At 31.9% G+C, this 22,541-nt stretch overlaps 1 protein-coding gene across 1 annotated transcript in view; it reads left to right on the top strand.

Annotated features, from left to right (window-relative positions):
* LOC123293069 (ras GTPase-activating protein raskol) overlaps positions 1–22,314 on the top strand; it is a 73,561-nt gene extending 51,247 nt beyond the window's left edge. Inside the window, exons 4-12 of the mRNA XM_044873784.1 lie at positions 9,272–9,782; positions 10,807–11,569; positions 12,497–12,815; positions 13,041–13,207; positions 13,271–13,411; positions 14,620–14,852; positions 16,391–17,049; positions 18,328–18,775; positions 21,496–22,314. Coding sequence (XP_044729719.1) covers positions 9,272–9,782; positions 10,807–11,569; positions 12,497–12,815; positions 13,041–13,207; positions 13,271–13,411; positions 14,620–14,852; positions 16,391–17,049; positions 18,328–18,775; positions 21,496–21,781 — 3,527 coding nt within the window. The 3' untranslated portion in view covers positions 21,782–22,314. The remainder of the gene's footprint in view (positions 1–9,271; positions 9,783–10,806; positions 11,570–12,496; positions 12,816–13,040; positions 13,208–13,270; positions 13,412–14,619; positions 14,853–16,390; positions 17,050–18,327; positions 18,776–21,495) is intronic.
* Positions 22,315–22,541: the final 227 nt, after the last annotated feature.

Here is a 22,541-nt window from a genome sequence, read left to right as displayed (position 1 = left end):
GTAAATGAGCAACATAGGTAAAATTGGTTTTGGGTTCGTAGAACCCATTTTGTAAACCGATACAGTTAGAACAATAAACAGTTAGAACTTATAAAAAATAAACAACTTTTATTTGAAACAAGTTGTCGTAAATATCACTGTTTACCCGTGAGGATGGAAATTAGGTAAGAAACATTATATAGTATAGACTAATTAGATGATTTTATAAACAGCTATACCAAAATTTTATTCGTAGGTACCATCAATGTTTCTAAGCGTTACAAACTTGAGACTAAAATTACTATACCTTGATATACAGGGCGTTCTGTTATTAACTGCAGATCGTTGGCCTACAGAACAAGCTCATAAAGACGAAGGAAAAAGTCATTTACCAATTTTGGATCTGAGCCCTAATTTGGGCGCTACAGGTATGACAAAAATTGATAAATTGGTAAATTCACTGGCTATCATTCGATAACCAGTAGCCAATGATAATCAGTAGATATTAGTATATGTCATTTGATAATATTAAACTAAAGAAGGGATATGAACTGATTTCAATTGGATTATATTATTTTGAAAAAAACATTAAAAAAACTATTATATTATTTCATTGGTTTGGTCAATTCCCACTTTTTTTTATTATTATATTTTTGCAAGAAAACATTAGATTCTTAGTAAAAAAAAAACAAACAATATCACCGAAGGAGTGTTTTTAATTTAACGTAAACAATCAAAATTATTAAAACTTAAAATAAAATAAGTAAAAAAACAAATTACGTCACAAAAAAGGCGTACTTGTTTGTTTACGTTAAATTAAAAACATTCCTTCTGTGATATTATTTGTTTTTTTTACTAAGAATCTAATGTTTTCTTGCAAAAATATAATAATAAAAAAAAAGTGGGAATTGACCAAACCAATGAAATAATATAATAGTTTTTTTTAATGTTTTTTTCAAAATAATATAATCCAATTGAAATCAGTTCATATCCCTTCTTTAGTTTAATATTATCAAATGACATATACTAATATCTACTGATTATCATTGGCTACTGGTTATCGAATGATAGCCAGTGAATTTACCAATTTATCAATTTTTGTCATACCTGTAGCGCCCAAATTAGGGCTCAGATCCAAAATTGGTAAATGACTTTTTCCTTCGTCTTTATGAGCTTGTTCTGTAGGCCAACGATCTGCAGTTAATAACAGAACGCCCTGTATATTTCATATATACAGGGCATTATTAACGATATTTTGCAAGCGTACGTTAATAATGCTCTTAACCACTTGTATTGTAAATATTTAAATTGATTTTTATTAGCCAGAAAACGTTTAAAAAACATTCGGAAAAGTTCCTTTTAAATTTTAACGGCAAAATTTATTAAATAATTTTTTTATTGATATTAATTTTGAATTTTGATATTAGAACTTTTATTAATTATGAAATAAAATGAATAAAGACTAATTAACAAATTAATAAAAATGTAGTGAATACAAATAAAATTATAAAAAAAAAAACAGTATTAAACAAAATAAAGTAATATGACATCAAACAGTTCGGGTACGGGTACGACATCAAATAGTTCAACATCTGATCGACGAATAAGTCGTAGTTTAAATTTATGTTTACGTGGTAACAATCATAACTCAACAAGTGCATTTACATCTGATGAAGATTTTTATTATAACGGTGCGTATTTGTATTTTTTTAATTTTATTTTCATTTCACGATTCAAACCACAACTCCAAACAAATGTATACCATGTTTGGTCATCTACATATATATTATGTCGGAAGTCTTTTGTAAACAAATTTTATAACGTTTTATTGTTTCACTTTTGATTTTGGATTTGGTAAAAGAAACGGTTTTTTTTTTAATATTACGTTTTGGATTTGAACAAAATAAAACTTATATAAAATATAAAAACAGCTTTGCAGACTATAAAAGCTTGGCCTTCTAAAATGCACACTTTCAATAAAGCAAAGATAATTCAATCAAATTAAATATTGGACCTTGCATCAAATCAAGTATTTTTGTATTTTTGATATGTTTTTTGCAATGTGAAGGCAATGTTGAATCCAAGTTTTTGATCTCGGCAAATAAACGGATCATGCTGAAAAATAAGGAAAACTTCGAAAATTTTCACTTTATTTCATTTTTTGCCGATTTTGACCTAAAAGGACTGGTTTTTCATCAAAAACTGCAGTATTTATTTTTAAAGCAGGTTAAATTTGCAACAATTTGGGATCATGCTGGTTTTAATAGGACCAATAGTTTCGAAGATACAGCTTTTTAAATTTTCTCTATTTTGTCAAGCTACACGATTTTTACACAAAATTGCATCTTGAAAATATAATAATTAAGCCTATTAACTATTGAGCCCACTGCAGGGCAAAAGCCTCCTCTTAATCCCTCCACTTTGTTACGATCAGTGGCAAGTCTTTTTCACATTCCTCCTGAGTAGCTCACAAGACTATCCCTCCCTCTGGATAGCTTAATCTGGCGTCCCTTCCTTCTTTTACAATTATATGGCGGCCAGTTTGTGGTGCACACTGTCCAGCGATCGTCTACCAGTCTAGCTATGTGCCCAGCCCATTCCCACTTTAGTTTTTTTACGCAAACCGTAACGTCTTTTAGTTTGGTTTTGTTGCGTATAGTTAAATATCTTATTTTGTCCCTTAGTTTTATTTGGCATATGCTCCTCTCCATGCTTCACTGACAGGCTCTAAGTTTTTTAACCAGAGGTATTGTAAACTAGGGTCTGTGCGCCGTATGTGAGGATTGGAAGAATGCAACTGTCAAATATTTTGCGTTTCAGGACCAAAGGTAAATTGCTCTTGAAGATGTACTTCAAGGACCAATACTTTCGCCACCCATTAGTTGTTCTTTGTTGAGCCTCCATAGATGTGCTATTCTTGAAAGATACCAGTTGTCCTAAGTATTTGTAGCTGGTTACATTTTCGATTATTTGACCATTGAGGGTGATAATTGAGTGTTCTCCTGTATTGGACATTATTTTATCTCGATATTAATGTGTAGCCTGACTCAAGAGCCTCAGAGATCAAGACAAAATCGTCTGCAAAACGTAAGTTAAACCATTTTTCACCGTCAATTATTATGCCAACATCTTCAAGATTCATTAAATGGAAGATATATTCGAGGACAGCATTGAACAACTTTGGCAACAGTGGATCTCCGTGTTTGACTCCTCTTTTGACTGGAAATATTGGTCCCAAACGTTCTAATTTTATTTGCGCTGTGTTATTGTCATACAGTGCTTTAATAACGCGTATGTATTTGTCATCAACGCCATAAAATTTAAGCGACTGCAACTGCTTTGGTATAGTCGATAAATAACAAGAACAGGGGTTTTTGATATTCATTGCACTTTTCGATTAGTTGGTTTAGTGTTTGTAGGTGGTCCATTGTAGAAAAGCCGCGGCGGAAACCAGCTTGTTCTATCGGCTAATGAAAATCCAAAGTTTCTTTAAATCTTTTCAGTAAAATTTGGAGGAAAGCTTATATATGTTTGACGCGATACTAATTGGTCTGTAGTTATTAATTTATGACCCCCCCCCCTGATATTGATGCGTGCATCCATTGTTGAGGGCAGCATCCATTTTGAAGCATATTGTTAAATAGATTAGTTAGCACTTCCACTAAGCACTGACCACCACATATTACAAATTCAGTTTTTATACTGTCACATAGTATACTAAGTTTAGTCCCAAGTTTGTAACGCTTAAAAATATTGATGCTACGAACAAAATTTTGATATGGATATTCATAGAATCACCTAATTAGTCCATTTCCGGTTGTCTGTCTGTCGTATGTCCATCTGTCATTACGATTACTCAAAAACGAAAAGAGATATCAAGTTGAAATTTTTATAGCGTGCTGAGGACGTAAAAAGTGAGGTCAAGTTCGTAAATGAGCAGCATAGGTCAATTGGGTCTTGGGTCCGTAGGAGCCATCTTGTAAACCGTTAGAGATAGAACAAAAGTTTAAACGTAAAAAATGTTTCTTATGAAAAAATAAACAACTTTTGTTTGAAACATTTTTTCGTAAACGTCACTGTTTACCCGTGAGAGCGCAAATTATGCACAAATTGTATAGTATGTATGTTATTGCTATATCAGTTATATATGTGTGACATGTATGTATGTGTTATGTGACAAAGTGATGAACACTGTCTATACATGGTATTTCAACAATTAACTCAGTCGATTGTTTGTTTTCACTTGTTTATGACTTATAATTCATCTAGCACACCATCAAAATTTGCCAGATTTGATGATTTGCAGATTTGGCCCTTGGTATGTTACGAAATCAATGTTCCGTTTTGAAAGTTTTTTATATTATTTAATTTCATGGCTTATAGATTTTAAGTATACAATTTTGTTTAATGATTAATCTTCTTGGTACATAAAATTTACAAATTGAATTTACCAAAATAAATGAACCAATGAATCACATTGAACAAAATGGCCAGTTTAATGGTTCAATATAACAAAAAAATAGATCCCATCACGAAAAGTTATAATTTTTAGGTCGATTTTTTCGTCTTTAGAATCGTAATTCACTCTCCATATTTTATGTATTAAAAAAAAAACTACAAATGTGACGTATAAAGTCTGACAAAACTGAAATGTTTATGTTGACATTTTATGATCAGTTGATAATAACATAACCCAAAAAAGTATTTTAAACTTTTATTTTCCTGAAAAGTTCAATTGTGTTTAAACATAATTATTTTATATTTAAATTAATAAAAAACAAGTGAAAACAAACAATTGACTGAGTTAATTGTTGAAATATCATGCATAGTCAGTGTTGATTTCTTTATCACATTATACATACAAACATGTGACACATACATAACTGTTAATCAAGTATAGAACATATTATAAAATTTCCGCCTAATTGGCGCCCTCACGGGTAAACAGTGATGTTTACGAAAAAATGTTTCAAACAAAAGTTGTTTAATTTTTGATAAGGAATATTTTTTACATTTAAACTTTTGTTCTATCTCTAACGGTTTACAAGATGGGTCCTACGGACCCAAGACCCAATTGACCTATGATGCTCATTTACGAACTTGACCTCACTTTTTACATCCTGAGTACGCTGTAAAAATTTCAGCTCGATATCTTTTTTCGTTTTTGAGTTATCGTGTCCACAGGTGGACGGACGGACAACCGGAAATGGACTAATTAGGTGATTTTATGAACACCTATGACAAAATTTTTTTCCTAGCATCATTATTTTTAAGCGTTACAAACTTGGGACTAAACTTAATTTACTATGTATATTTCATATATACATGGTATAATTACAATTATATCATTATTTAATAAATGACAATAGAGTATTATCGTTAGTCAAAAATAAATCATGAAATTTGAAAAAAGTTAAAATTTATGTAAAAATATACTTAAATATTCTGATTTCGAGTCATGAAGGCACAATTTTCTTTTAAAATATTAAAATTAAAACTCGTAATTTTTAAACTGTATATCACGTGACCTAAAACGCGGGCAAGCCTTGCTGGGATGTCATATCGGTATGAGCTAGGGATGAGCATCGATGGTCGATGTTTTCAAAACATCGATGTTTCCATGTCGATGTTCGATGTTTTTGACATCGATGGTAAGGGAACGATGTTTTTCGTACATCGATGTTAAACAGCGATGTTTTCGTACATCGATGGTAAATAAACGGGAAATTGCTAATTTTATTTTCAAAACTTAAAAAAAAACTTGAAATTAATATCAATTTTAATTCATTTAAAAACTTGGTTAATGTGTAATGTATTAATTATATAAAGAGGACGTTTTGAATTTTGAGAACGGTAAGATGGCCACCGGCGCAGGGAATTACTTGGCCACCTATAGTACCTTCAATGAAACCTTTCAATCCCTCCTCCCTTCCCAGCTCCATGGCTTCATAACATTATATTATAAGATAACCTCGCTAAAAACTTCCAGCAGCTGTTACTGATACTGTTTTATCGTATTTTGTATATTCCTACAATTTCTTATTTAATATGATTTTTCCCTAAAACATCGATGTTTTGCACCGAAATACATCGATGTTTAGAGACCGATGTTTTCCACATATCGATGTTTTGGTTCGATGTTAACATCGATGGTCAACATCGATGTTTTCTTATCGATGCTCATCCCTAGTATGAGCCTTAGACCATCAATTAGTTCAGTGAAAACAGCTGAGTATAATATGTCCATAGATAATAAGTATTTATATTTATTATAATCAGGTGTCTAAGAATATATCTGTCAAACTGATCTGTGTTATTTCGTGTAATGATGCCGATATTACGTCATCAAATTAGATGGCCGCGTTTTTAACAGTTTAAAAAAGGGTTTAAAATTTAATTTAAGTTTTTGGCAAGAAAGTGTGTGTATTTTTCGGAAATAAATTTTTTGTGGCTTTTTATTAGCAAAATCAACATTTAGTACTTTTTCAAAAATAGTAGAATATCCTATACAATGACATTATATAATCAACATATATGCGCAACGCTGCCAAGCATATTATTATTATTATATTAAATTTTATATTTTTTGTAAAGGAATGGGTATTCTAAATGGGTACAGTTATTTAAAAGCTTTTAATAAATACTGTGGTAGTTTTTTGTGAAGCTGTCATTTCTGGATCTCGAGTTTGATGAAACTTCAATTAGTGTATTTTTCGTCGTTTACCCATAATACAGCTTAATATCGTCTTAAACTAATAACTTTAACATCGTTATTGAAATAAATACCATGATACTCGAAATATAATTGTATATTAAGAAATTCTATTTAAAAAATACAATTAAAAAACATACAAAAGACTTACGTGTCGCTAAATATCGGTATTTCGATTGCAATGCAATCATCGTCAGTAGCAAAATTTATTCATATGACACATTACAAACATTTTACAAAAAATTAAAAATTAAAAATAAATAAGCAAAACATTACCAACAATTACAGTCACGATTTACAAAAATAAAAATACAAAAATTATCACAAATTTGAAGAAAAAAAAATTTCTCAAAACCACCAAACTTTTTATAGACATTTCACAACAAATTATTTAGTGAGTTTGAAAAGTTCTTTTATTGACCTCAATTTATATCTAAAATTTGGTATCGTTTGTGAGATGGGTGTGTCCAAGTTCGCTATAACTGATGAGAATTGTTTTATGGCTTGACTTTTAACACTTGTCCATTTTATCAATTCAGAGTCAGGTTTAGGATGTCTAACAGATTTAATTAACTTGGCAAGTAGAATTTTGTGTTCTGTATTTAAAACATAGTCCGCAATGCAAGATTTCTCGATTCGATGATTCTTGACATCGCTTATTTGTTCTTTTTCGCGGATTGACATCTGTCGCTTGATCTGCCCTAAATAAATTTTAGGACAATTCGAGCAAGAAATTTGGTAGATATCCGATTTCTGTGAGTCCGGAATTGGATCCTTTTTTTGACCCAAGGTGTGTTTTAACTTCTGAGATGTAAAACCAACTGAAATTCCAGGTTTGTTAAAAATTCCATCTATCTTGCTTGTTATTACAATGATGGTTAAATATAACTCTAGCCCACTTATTCTTTTTGCAAACTTTTTCAAAGGAGGTTGTATCCCTCTTAATTCATCCTTATAACTTTAACATCGTTTTTCATGAACATCAAAAACAGGAATGACTTAATATTTTGACTAGACTTTCCTTATTATATAAATAATTGACTGTCAATTTTTGGAAAGTTTGTCATTAAATAGTATTTTCTTCATAAAAATTAAATTATTAGAATAATAATGATTTTTGAAAATAAAATAAAAGTTTAAAGAAAAATTTATTGAAACAAGAATTTTTTATAAATTGTTATACATCCCCCTTCTCTTGGGCCCCGTCAGTGTTTGGTGTTTGGTGTTGGGTGGCAGTGCAGAGTGCGTATAAAATTACATGTTACATGCTTATTAACAAAACATTCCATGCTATAACTTTATATATATTTTTTTATTTAAAATAATTAATTTGGTAATGAAATCTTATATTTTTATGTCACGCTCTAAAAGAATGTTGAAGTTGACTTGACTTTGTTGAAAAGAAATGCCTATTTTTATAAACAATTCAATTATATTATTTATATGCTTACTTCTAAGTTCTAAGGTAGTTCATTCGTAAACTCAATTTTTAACAAAAAATTGTTTAAATTGAAATTTAGTCAAAATCCGATTTATCGATTATATCGGAATTGAGGAGACGCTTCCACTAAAAGCATCCTTCTCTTCTCCGACGCAAATAAAAATCCGGTCGTCTTTACACGAACTTTTAATATTTCAGTTTATCTTCGAACGATCGGTGACATCACCAAATTAGATCCTTATGACATATACAGAGTGTGCCATTTAAATATATACACCTAAATATCTTGTTTTGTAGTTAACAATCAAAAAATAACTTTTAAAAAAAGTTGCAAAGTTTGATGGGGAGCATCATGTTCTCACAAGAAATTGGTGCTTTAATAGTTAATTTAGATTCTAAACGGTAAGAAATGTAATAATACTTTAAAGTAGAAAGTAAATTCTCATAAAAAAAACTAACAATTTTTTGTTTGAGAGATTTTTTCAAAAAACGTCAACTTTCGGAGAAAATGCGACTTAAAAATATATCATTATTGCATTTAATCGAAAATACGCTTTTATCGTAGGTCAAAGTCATGGACCCAGGCGAATTTCCTTTATTGTACTTGACAACTTTTTAGACTCCTTTGATTTTAGGAGAAAATTTTTTTAATTTATGCTGTCCGCCTTTTGTTAATTTGTGCCCATACCAGTTAGTCTTTCTATGGACCTGTTTAGTTTGATTTGCGCGTAAACTATCTTAAAATTTTTAATAAATATTTTAATTCTTTGAAAATATTTTAAGCGAAGAATCCATTTTAAATACTTTTAAAAATAAAAAGAATTAAAAATTTTAGTTTATTGGTTTTCGGACGATTAACCCTGGCATTGAATTTTGAAAGGTCTTGGCTAATATTTTTAATATTTTGACTTTCTTTTTTTAAATTTGTCAACCAAATACATAATGTTTGGATGCAGAATCCTACAAATTGTTTGTCACGTTTGGCTTTTGACCTCACCAGAAAATCACCAGAAAATGAATCTTCCTCCTAGAAAGCCCACAGTACTAGCAAATCTTAGTTTTACTTAGACCCCCAAAGCGAATTTATTTCAGTTTGCAATGTTAGACAATTAAAATAATCGAGTTATTTTTATTTTCAGACACATCATACGAAAAAGCATGTCGTCGTGGGAGTGCCCCAACAACCCCAGTCCTCGGTGGAAGTGGAAACAGTACAAACGTAAATACAAGTACAAACCAGAATACATCATCCGATAACATAACGCCCTCAAGAATATTAAATTTTTTTGCAAAACGTTCATTTCGAGCGAATCCATTAAAACGTACAAAATCCGTGGCGAAATTAGAGCGTGGAAAACGTACAGTACTTAGTAACGCAAACACTAATACAGGGAGTACCAATGGCAGTAGTACAGGAAGTTCAAGTTCAAGGCTACGTTCTTCACGATCACATGAGAGTTTATTATCCGGGCATTCGTTAATCACATCGTTAGATTTGGGATCGAATCCGGGGAATGTTGAAATTAAGGAAGTACATCCATCAGTATTAGGACGACCACATTGTTTTCAAGTGAAATTATCATCGGATGAGCATAATCCAAGATATTTTAGTTGTCAGTCACAGGATGAACGGGATAAGTGGATTTATAGGTGAGTGTTTTTCGAAAAAATTCAGAAACAGTGACAAAAATTGTTTTCGAATATTTTGCATTTTTTTAAGTTATAAATAATCATTTTCTTCTTAGCCACAAAAATTGTCTCATGTGTTTATATATCATACCTGAATGTCCGGTATTTTTTTTTTAATTAAAGGACTTTATCACTAATATAAGAACCATTTAAAATATTTCCACACAAATACCAATTTGAATGTCCCGGAAATGTACTTCGTTATCTATGATATATATATGTATATCGCCAATAGATGTCAGGAAGAGTCATATTTTGCAGTTTATGTTTCAGTTTTTCCTGAAAACACGGATAAAAGGATGTTTTATAAAAATTAAACCTAGCTAGATTGAATTTTCGCCTCCTAAACCCCTGCAGACTAAATTTCATGAAAATCGTTGGAGCCATTTCCGAGATTGTTGATTTATATATACAAGAATTGCTCGTTTAAATATATAACATAAATAAAACCATGAATTACATTGATAACGTAACCTCAAAGTAGATTTATAATCATATTTTATAACAAAAATAAAACATAAAATAATTTATAAATCATAATTAGATATATAGTTCAAATAATAAAATACAGATGGACCTACGGTTAGCTTAAGTATCTGACAACTCTGTACTCGAAATCAGAACTACCAGGCTTTGATCACGTAATAGATCAGAGCACTGCATTTAGCGTAGTCCCAGGACATTTAAAATTAAATATTTAATTTCGAGATAAAATAATTGGAATGAAATATTTTTCGAATGAATATTATAATATTTAAAATATTAATTACATTTATTGTAAGCTTCTGACGTTCATAGGTTTTTCATAATTTTAAAAGAACTTTTATCTGTCATTTTCAAAACATGTCTAATCAACTCTATCGGTTGACAAATGTCAAAGGGATTCAATATTTACATATCGGTATAAAAGATGGCGCACTCTGTAAATCAACATTAAGAACAACAACCCAGCCTATAAAATTAAAATTTTTTCTTTTTTTTACAGTTTACGTAAATCGGTTCAACCGGATGTTGAGCATACACGTCGTACAGATAATTCATTAAAAATATGGATCCTAGAAGCTAAGGGTATCATCAATAAAAAACGTTATTTCTGTGAAATATATTTAGATGACACCCTGTACGCACGAACCAGTATTAAATATAAAAATGATTTATGTTTTTGGGGCGAACAATTTGATTTTTACACTCTGCCATTACTTTCAAATATTTATATAAAAATTTATCGAACTTCGGACGACAAAGTGAACAAGAAACATTTTAAAAAGTATAACAATAATAATTACATCCATAAACAAATTTTAATTGGTACCGTAAATATTGGAATCAAAGATGTCGCCTCAAGATATCCAATCGAACGATGGTATCCAATTGTAACTACATCGAATGCTTCGAATTCGTCAAGTAACACTAAGGAAACAACATCTTTACGAGTTAAATGTCGTTTTCAATCGATTGATATTTTACCAGTCAAAATTTATTCCGAATTTTTGGAATACTTAAAAATTGATTATAAAAAAGTATGTGAAATATTAGAACCGGTAATTGGAGTTAAAGCAAAAGAGGATATTGCCACTTCACTGGTTTTAACAATGCAATCGGAAAATATGGCACATCAATTTTTGGCTGATATTGTTATGATGGATATTTTACGGGTCGATGATCAACGGTTAACGTTTCGTGGTAATAGTTTGGCTACGAAAGCTATGGAAGCATATCTGAAATTAACTGGCGATCGTTATTTAAAGGTAAGAAATTTGTAATTCTAAATTGTCTTTCGTAGTTATTTTCGAGGAAAATACTATTAAAATTAAGATATGCATTTCTGTGGGCTGTGCGAAGAAAATATGACTAAAAATACTTCGCAACTGTTTTCTAATAAATTTCAGGCGTTCTAGTTGTGGTTCTACACAGTTTGGCTGACCCATGCCCTGCGCAAAGTCCAAGTAATCAAGATGGTTTTGACGTAGCAATTCCTTGATTCTATAAATTACGGACCATCTTGCTATGGGAATGACAGACTCAGTTGAAAGGGGCGTTTGAGATGATCCTTCTCAAACTTCATGTCTACGAGTTCGCTACTTCATTTTCTTCAAAGCCAGAGTGGTCCGGTAATCAAATCAATTTGGCTGTGTTATTCAATGCCAAGCGGTTCAGTTCCTCGAAGCATTCATATACTATCCTCGATTGGAAGCGTGATGCATCAAGGGCTCGAAGTACAGCCTGACTATCTGAGAAAATGTAACAGATCTAGGCACCTCTCAATATGGCCAAAATTTCTAATTAAAATCGTCACATATTGACCAAAAGGAATCGATTCCTTTATTCTAGATCCATAAACCCCTTCACCAGATAGATCTCCAGCCCTTGACCCATCCGTATAAAGGTATGGTTCGGGATGGGGTGAACAATTATTCTCCCTCTCGTGCTTAAGAGTCCGCCGCTTTATTCCCTTTAACGCAAGAGTGTCCCGGCACCCAGATCAACCAAAAGATTTTGTTATTCAGTGCATGACGGGTCACTTCCTTGAATCATCGAGGGTCTCGAAGAGCAGCCTGACTAACTCGCGGCCCACTGAAACCTTTCGTGTTACATATCTATGTACCTCTCTGCATAGCAAAGATTTCTGATTGAAAAACATTAGGTTTTCCACTAATTCAAATTTTGATTTCCAGGAAACATTATCAAATGTTGTATGCAATGTTTTGGCATCAAATTTTGATTGTGAAGTGGATCCGTTGAAGGTAATGGGACCCGACCAATTAAATAAACAACAAATGAATTTACGTTCAATGGTTGAAATGGCCTGGTCAAAAATATTACAATCGCATACAAATTTCCCGTACGAGTTACGTGAATGTTTTGCATTGTTTCGTGAACGTTTAAAATATTTGGATAAGGGTGATATTAGTGATAATTTAATATCCGCATCCATATTTTTACGATTTTTATGTCCAGCGATATTAAGTCCAAGTTTGTTTAACATCACACATGGTAAGTTACATTTTAAATTATTCAGATATTCAATTGTAAGATTGTTGTGAATTTGGAAAGGGCTCTCATTGTTCCTCTCATTCTATCCCATACAAAATTCATAGAACGAAGTTATTTTTTTATTTGTTAACTACAAAACGAACTATAGTATATTAAAATGGTCCACCCTCTATAATTTCAAAAAAAATGTTGGATGATTCTAATTGGTAAAAAAATTCGTTTCAGAATATCCGAATGAAAAAGCATCAAGAAATCTAACATTGATTGCAAAAACATTACAAACTTTAGCAAATTTTACCCGATTTCAAGGTAAAGAGAATTTTATGGAATTTATGAATGATTTTCTGGAACGTGAAGCAAAAGATATGAAAGAATTCTTAAAAAATATATCCGTAAGTTTATTCTTGTTGAGTTTTTGTTGAAGAAAAGCTAACTGATAACGCTTTTTTTTCTAGACACGTTTACAAACATCACCAGAACATAATTCAGCGCCCACTTATGAATTCGATGGTCATATTGATTTGGGTAAACAGTTGAGCATATTAAGTATGCTACTTACAGAATGTTTAACGAAAGTTGCACCAACTAAATTACAGGTAAGCAAATTCACTTAAAAACAAATGAAAACAAACAATTGATTGAGTTAATTGTTTAAAATCCGATGTATAGACAGTCATGATTAAGCAATCGTTTGTTTTTCACGTCATGTAAGTAAAGCAAAGTAGTCACTCCTAGATAGCTACACATACATACATGACTGATATTCTCATATAATACATACATAATTTGCGTCCTCACAGGTAAACAGTGATGTTTACAAAAAAATATTTGAAACACAAGTTGTTTATTTTTTTTATAAGGGACATTTTTTGCATTTAAACTCTTGTTGGTCTGGCGGTTTACAAGATACTCAAGACCCAATTGATCTATGTTGCTCATTTACGAACTGAGCATGCTATAAAAATTTTAGCTTGATATCTTTTTTCGTTTTTTAGTTGAATGGGCTAATTAGGTGATAAACCAAAGTTTTGTTTGTATTATATTTCTAAGCGTTACAAAGTTAGGACTAAAATTACTATACCTTGATATATATTTCATATATACAGGGTTTTTACGGAATGTAAAAACTGGATAAATTGACAATTTAAAAGTGTTATGTATTCAAATATTTAAACTTGTAATAATTTTGTGTAAAGACCAAAATTAAAAGTGTGAATTTTGTCATGAAAGTCGGTGTATGGGTATAAATAAATATTTTAAGCAACTTTTTCTAATAATTTTTTTCGATATCTCCAACCACCTCTGACGCTAGGCAAAATATTAAGAATTGGCCCTATTTGTCAATTAATAGTAAGCTGAAGTTAAAGTTCTGATTTCGGTGAAGTATCTAAAAAATGGTGACCCATCACCCTGTATGACTGTACAAAATTTCAGATCGATATTCCTATAAATAACGAAAATATGCGGGTGTCTTTATCTTAAATGCGACACACTGTAAATAATTTTTTGTCCGTAGCACCATTTAAGCGTTATAAACTTGGGACTAAACTTAGTATACCTTGATATATTTCATATGTACATGATATAAAAAGAGTTCTCCCTATAACCTTTGGATAATTATTAATCTCGTAAAAGCATGATGGAATCATGAAAACGAAAAAAAAAACCGGGACTTTTTAGAACTGTAACAGGAATTTGTAAATTTCCCGTTTTTCTTTACGTTTTCACGGTTTTACTACATGGTTTCTTATGGTTACCATTTATCAATATTTGTTGGTAATTGAATTCTTTTTGGTTTTTGTAGGAATTGGATGTATTAATAAAAATATTAGAGAATTTACAATTACATCAATGTTCAGTTGGTACACAATTTATCCAACACAGGCCACATTCAACAGTGTCAGCATCATCAGTGAATGTGTCAACACCACTCGCACATACAGTGATACCAACAATACCACAATATCATTTAAATAATGATAACTCATGTATTGTTGAGCAACATACAAATTCAGCCCATCATACAAATCTATTCAGGTAAGGCGTGCCACGCTTTTATTTATCATCTTTTTAAAATTTAATCCAAACTTTTGAAGAGTATAAAAAAAAAAACTTGGATGCTGTTCAATTCTGTCAACATGATATAATTTTATTTAACGAAGGAAATTTCTGTGAAAATCCGATTTGATCTACGTAAGGGCAGTCTTAATTTCAAACTTTTGCTCACCATGTTCGGTCATAAAATCAATAAAAACAAGAAACTGTTTTTTCCAGTAAGAGAACATTTTATTGTGTAAAAGTGTGATATTCAGTCACTATTTTTAAAGAAGTTAATTCTAAGAGGAACAAAAAAAAAATTTTTACTAAACTCTGTGCGCATCGACCTTTACACCGCGGTGTAGATTGAGCGAGACTAAACCGTTTAGCCAATCTTCAGACATTTTCGAACTAAGGTATGTTTTGAGACGACGCCAAACTCCCAGAATGCGAAGCATTAGGTAGACATATGGAAACGCATCTTCATTACAAATATCGAGTGCTTTGAGTGAATTTTTGGCATCCGGTCCGGCAATGCTTTTTCGCTAAAGTTGAACTTCGTCGACCCAGATGTCACGGGAATCATCGTGCAAAATTGAAGAGGTTTACAAAGTTAACACAAGAATTTTAATCTAAAATGTTTCATTTGGTTGAGGAAGAGACAAACAAAATTTGATAAAATATTGCGGTGATACAAAAATTGAGTCTGTTTTGTTGCGAACCTGGGCTTGCGCATTTTTATGTTGTATTCATCGCAGATTTCGCACACGCTTTTAAAAATTTGTCTCCTGCGTTTTCTCTCATTTTCATTAACAATAATTTCAATGCGTAGTTCAAAAACCTGCGAACCTACCCCCCCCCCCCCCCCGCCCAACTACGTGATGCAACGGAAACATATTTTTAGTTCTTTCCAAACTCTTTTTATCAACTAAAGTAACGCTTAAATAATCTAATTGAAGTGCGAGAGAAAATAACGCAGAATCCAGAAAGGGGGTTTAGCATATCTGATAAATTGACAATCCCAAAAAGCATTTCCCCGTTGATAAATCAACATTGCAATTGCAATTCTTTATACGTAATTCAATTATTCACTGTTGCAACAAGATCTCAATCGATTAGTAGACTCCAAGTCAAATTTGGTTTGAAAAACTGATATAAGCTTGGAGAAATTATACGTTAAAATTTTCAGAAAATACAGAATATTTCGAAAACCGTGAAGTTAAAGTGAGGTAAACTTCAATAAAAACACCTTTATTTCGTTCGTAGAATCTAAAAATAAAAAAATACAACTTTGATACATTTCGCGTTTCCGGACATCCTGTATATTACGGGAATAATTTTAAAATGTACAGTCAATAATAATCCATCTATTCTTGAACGACAATTAGGTCAAAATCAAGTCGTTTAGCCATAATCTTCTGTGTCGTATAACGTGAATAACTCTGTATATGTCAGACTTTCGCCTCTTACTACGTTCTGCTCAGTGCGTATATCGGTAAAAATATGGTTAAAAATTTAAATTTGATTTTTTTTTACAGAGTATATGATGCTGGTTTAAAAACAAGTAACATAAATTTAACAAATGCTTCAAATAATAACATGGATGATAATCGCACTTTATCAGTCGCACAAAATCATCATCCTCATCCAAACATGTTATCATCGTCAGCATCCTCAACATTATCATTAACCAAAAATAATTATTTAACCGTTCAAAATTCATCAACCCTTGATAATTATCATTTGCATCCTCAACACTACCAATTATCGTTGAATAAGTCCCCAAAACTTGGTGTACGAGCTTCAACTCTGCCTCGTAACAATACCACATCATCGTCAGCGTCCTATAATATTATAGAACCAGCTACAGCCTTTATTAGTAAAAGTCCAACGCCGATGCGAGTCCATCATGTTCAAAACGATAGTCCCCACCATCATCATCCTAATTTGGATGAATTGTCTGATTTGCTACGGTATGCTGATGAAGAGGATGTAATGAAAGGTTCAAACATGTCAATTAGCCAAATATCGAATGTGGCCTCGTCAGGATATCAAAGTTTTACGACCGAATCGAATTCACCGATTGATTTAACAAATCAAGGACAATCATCGATGCAACGATTGAAAATGAAACAAATGCCACCACCTTTAGCGTTTGCCAATCCGGTTTATCAACGATTTAATAATAATCATTCAGGTGAGTGGAAAATTTATTTCATGAATTCTTTTCGGAAATCAAGATAGGCGATTTATATAAATCTAGAATAAGGGAACCAATATTAAGCTTTTGATTAGTATCCGATGAATTTTCTGATCTCAATTAATCTGTGCCAAAATTGCATCACAAAAAAATCGGTTTTTCTGATAGCTCGGCTGTAAAATGGTCGAGACTTTGGAAAACTTTGAAAAACTTTGAAAAAATTTTGGGATCTGAATCTGTAACTCACCTGTTGAGGCAAATAAATTCCTGGGAAACGAACTATTTGCGTTCTATTTTACTAGCTCCTATACCGACTTAGGAGCTGCAGACAGTGCCATTGTAGGACAAAGAACAGGCTGGAGACTGTGACTTCACATGTGGAAATTTGCTTGATTCCACTGTTCCAATTTACCGTTTTGATCGCAAATCTCGGATAATCGTTCCTTCCCGTAAAAAATGAGATCGAAATATCTCTCTCTGAAAAATTTACAAAACTTTACACTTTCTCCCGGACCATACCTTCATACGGATTGATCAAGGGTCAGAGATCTTTCTGGTGCGGGGGGTTTATGGACCTAGAATAAACGAATCGATTCCTCTTGGTCAATATGCGAAGGTTTTTCAATCAGAAATCTTCGCCATGCTGAGAGGTTACAGTGGTGCATATATATCAGCATCTTCTCAGATAGTCAGGCCGCTCTTCGGACCCTTGAGGCATCAAGATTCCAATCGAAGATAGTCTATGAATGCTTCGAGGAACTGAAACGCTTGGCACTGAAAAAAGGGAATGAAGGCAAGATCACTCTGGCGTTAAATGCCCCTTTCACCTGAGTCTGTCATTCCCATAGAAAGATGGTCCGTAATTTACCGATTCAAGGAATGCCTATGACAAACCCATCTTGATTACTGGGAATTTCTGAAGCACATACGACAGAGCAAACTGTGTACCACAGCCAGGCTATTCGACTATAACAGGAGACGTCTATCGCCTTTGGGTGACAGGTTTTTTTTAAAGAGTACATAGAGAACCCTTTGGTCTAGGTGCTAGGGACCCATTATTGGTACCTCTGAGAATTTCTCGAGAGTACTTGAGAATTCTTTTAGAGTGAGAAAGGACTAACCCACGAACAATTTTCCCGAAAACTCGTCAGGTCGACTTTTGCTTAAAATATAAGCAAGCTTGAGTCAACTCATAAATTCAGTTTCCCAGAGATTTCACCAATTTCAAATTTTGTAAATAATTCTTTTGTAATTTTATGCATTTTTTGATTCCAGATGACGAACAACTAAAAAATCCACGGCCATATCCTCGAACAAATCCATTAATCACATATCGTACAATACCAACGACCACAATGAAATCGAATGATCTCGAATCGAAAATGTATAGGCGTTTATCATTAGAGAGTGCTCGAGAACTATCAGACACATCATCGGATGACGATTCAACCACTAAATATCATACTACAGGACGTTGCCATAATAATAAGTTACGTTTAATGATTGATACAGGGTGTACGGGTACGAGTGATAATGCACCCAACACACCAAGTAGTAAAGAGAGTGTTGAACATTATGAACGTCAGATTGAACGTTTACAAGCGTCCGTCGATGAGTTGAGACGTAAGTTAGAACGTTCTGAATATGGTAATTCAACACCGGATCTATGTGTGACTACAACCACCATTGATAGTGACAATAAAATGAAAGAAATTATTAACAGGTTTGTACTTTTGATTTGTTTATTTTTTATCTTTATTTTATTTATTCCTGCTTGTACTTAGTTACTTTTCATCTGTCCAAAAATAAATAAATAAACAGAAAAAATATTAAGTTCTTAAGAATTCCGGGCCTGGTTCTTTAATTTTTGTATAACTTTGTAGAAGTATTCTTTAATCCTTTCGACTGGCCCTCACACTATTGCTCAAGCGTCAAGAATGAAATTTCAAACTTTATTTACAATATGTTTTTAGGTTACATATGCTTAAGTGTGGAAATACATTAATTCATATGAAAGAATAGTATAATAAATTTACTTATTAAATATTCTGGATAGATAATCTCACTTATAAAATACTAGCTTGGTATCCGCCCACTTCGCTGTGCTTAAAAGTAAAGACTGATGATTAAAAGTAAAAGCCGTGTTATAACTTTCACCTCCCTTTGCTCTCGCTTATCCCCCTTCTATACCATTCGAAATAGAGATAGGGATTGTTTTACACTTTTATGTTCACCATTTTTACAGAAATCTTCAATTCATGGTTCAAAATTACACTCATAGATGGCGCAGTGAATGTCTGACTAAATTTAATTATTTAATTAATTCTTTTTTTTTTTTTAATATATCTTTATAAATTATAACTCATGTGTTAGTGTGATGAAGTCCATTCAGTAATTTTTGCGTGAAAACGTCACAAACAAACAACCTTACTTTCACATATTATAATACTAATTAGTATTATAATATAATATTAGTAAAGTATAACGAAGTCATCCGAATTGCGTTTTTTTTTTTGCCAACTTTACTTTCAAAAGTAAACAGACGTCAAGTGGACATTCCGTTTGAAATTTTGAAAAAAAATCGTTTTAAAATAAGCGTGAGAGAATCTCTCTAAGCAACCGTTCTGAAGGGTTAAATTATTCTGAAAAATTTTCAGGGATCGTAATATTTTGATGCCTTTCCAAACTCTGAGAGAATTTAAAAAAATTAGTTAATATATTAGATTAATATATGATACTATTTTATGGACAGATGTATTTCAGTTTTAATTCACAGATCTCTATACTATCTCTATACTAAATCAAGATAGCTAACAACTGTTAATATTTCATAAATTCTTTTACTTGATTTCTATTCACAATTCTTTTCTATGAAGGATATTCCATTTTCGATGTTATTTTTAAATGTACCGTCATTTTGATGTTTTGTACAAAAATTTCATGTATTGAGGACAAGTGACAAATGAAAACATTCCGGTTAACATAAGTGACAAAAATGGAATATTTATTTTCACCTCATTCACGAAGAGAACGACATCAAATTCTATTTATTTTCGACTTATATCCCACGTTGTCCGGATATTCATTCGTTCCCTTCGTGAATGAATTGCGGGTAAAATATTATGATTTTTTTTTAAATTTAATCAAAAGTAGCTTAGTTATTTTGTTAGAGTTAATTAGGTAGTTTTTTTTGGTTAGCCATCTAATTTTGGTATAAATATTTATGGTTTGCGCTAAATAAATAAAAACGCTTATTTGAATTTGATGTTCAAGAGGGCGTTCAAGTATTATTGCACATAATCTGTTTATTATGACATAATTATTTTTTGAAAGTAGTCATTTTTCTAAAATTTGGTTAACTTTCAAAATGTATCTTTTTAAGGATATTTAAAAGAAATTAATTGAAGGAAAGGATGTCCCAAAAGGGTGCCTCCAAGTTTTGAATGAAATATCTAAATGGAAAATACTTGAATGTTCTTCCTAATAGCTAGTCATATGCGAACACTCTTTCCTGTAAGAAAGAAACTATCGTACCGAGACCGACATCCATAAACGCCATACTTATGGACTCACGAAGAGCAACGCTTTCAAGTTGTAGGAATTTTTTTAAACATAATAATAGTTCTTTTCGTTTACATGACCCAAATCATATACAAGCTTTAATGGCATAAAACGATCTTTCCAATAAAGCCTGTTTTATTGATATTAAAAAATATTTTCTTTGTTTTATTTAATCCTAAATCAGGAGTCAATGTTCAAAAATAGACATTAAAAAAAAACTTTAAGAAATGGAAAACTTTCATTTTGATTGTAAGCAGTGACAGATTAATCATTAGGCGGATAAAGCAACTGCCAAGGGCCCTGTATCCGCTTAGAAAGAGGAAAAGACAAATTATTCTTTTGCATAAGCACAATTGTGTGTTTAGAGAAGTTGATTAACGAAGACTAAAATAAAGAAGGGGGAAAAGGCAAACTTTTATGAGAAGGCAAAGGGCGCTAAGATATTTACGAAGACTGAAAAAAAGCACGGCTCCATCAGATTTTGTGGGGCTTCTAGGCGATGTGAAAAATCAGACGACAGCCGTGTTTTTTTAGTCGTCGTAAATAATTTGGCACCCCCTTGTCTGCTTGAATATGATTTGAGTCATGTGGCCGAACAGAAGTAAAATTTTGTTAAAAAAAATTTCAACAATTTGAACCAAACTAAAAACATTGTCTGCTGTCAAATCGGTTATCAAACAAAGTAGTGTTGCCAACTCAAAGATTTGAATCTCTCAAGAAAAAACACTCTCTACAATGCAGTGTCTTTTGTGACGTTGAATCCCGGAGTATTCGTTATTGTAGAAAAGAATTGTTGATGTATGGCTAGCTAATGTGAAATGCTAAGTAAAGCTATGTGCTATATTACATTTGAATAAATTTTTATTTTGTTGATTTGAATAGATTAATAAATGTTGAAGAAGAATTGCGTCGTGAACAACAAAAAATGTCGTTAGCTTTGTCACATAAACAACGTGTGATCGAAGCTCAAGAACATCAAATTGCTGCTTTAGATGCTGCAAACAATCGCTTATTATCTGCTTTAAGTACATTAAAACTTAGATATAATAATAATAATAATAATAATAATAATCAACAAAGTACGACTACATCATCAAACAATAATAATCAAAATGATAATACAATGTTAACGGATGTTAACACCTTAATTAAATCATCAAAATGTTAAAATTTTTATTTAAATACCAAGTGCCTCCCCTTTCCCATCTTTTACAATAATAAAATAGATTACTAGGTAAACGATCTCTCGATTGTGGCACTCAAGCACAGAAATAAAATAAAACTCAGTCCAAAAATAACGAAAACCATTAAATAAAATACATTTTTCTTCCCTGCGAGCGGAAAAAGTCTACTTTCGTCCCACTTTGCTAATCTTAGTTGCCGCTTTCCGCCTCCGTCGAGCAGAAAATAGTATACACACCACGGGAGCAAGTAATGAAGTTTTCATGTTTGTCATCTTCGATTTCGCCTCAGGCGACAATGAACATGAAATCTTAGACTTTCTTTACTTTTGCTTTCTAGATGACTAACATACTATTTTCGGCTCACTTTAAACGCTTTGTGTCGCGTATACGAAAGAGGGCATCTTACGTAAGGGGGTCGATTAAAATGACCCATTCTATATATTATATCCGCGTTTGGGTCCAATTTATATTGACTGTGGGCACTCTGGTATTTTTAAAAATGTTGCTGGTCAACCAAAAATATGAACAATATGATTTGATTTTGGTTTGGAATTTAAAAAAAAGTTTAGAATTTTCTAGTATCCTCTTTTAATATTAGTAAAATCTTGCCAAATTACTTTACAAGTTTACAAAATTATCAAAAATAAATAAATCATCATCAATAAATCAAATCATTGCTTCAAATTTGACTCAAGTATTAAATTATTGACTAATTAGAAATCACTTCTTTAATTTCAATCAAAA

This window comes from Chrysoperla carnea, chromosome 2, assembly GCF_905475395.1.
Source record: "Chrysoperla carnea chromosome 2, inChrCarn1.1, whole genome shotgun sequence".
Taxonomy (NCBI): domain Eukaryota; kingdom Metazoa; phylum Arthropoda; class Insecta; order Neuroptera; family Chrysopidae; genus Chrysoperla; species Chrysoperla carnea.
The sequence above is the reverse complement of the archived record's forward strand: the minus strand, read 5'-3'. Positions and strand labels throughout refer to the sequence as shown.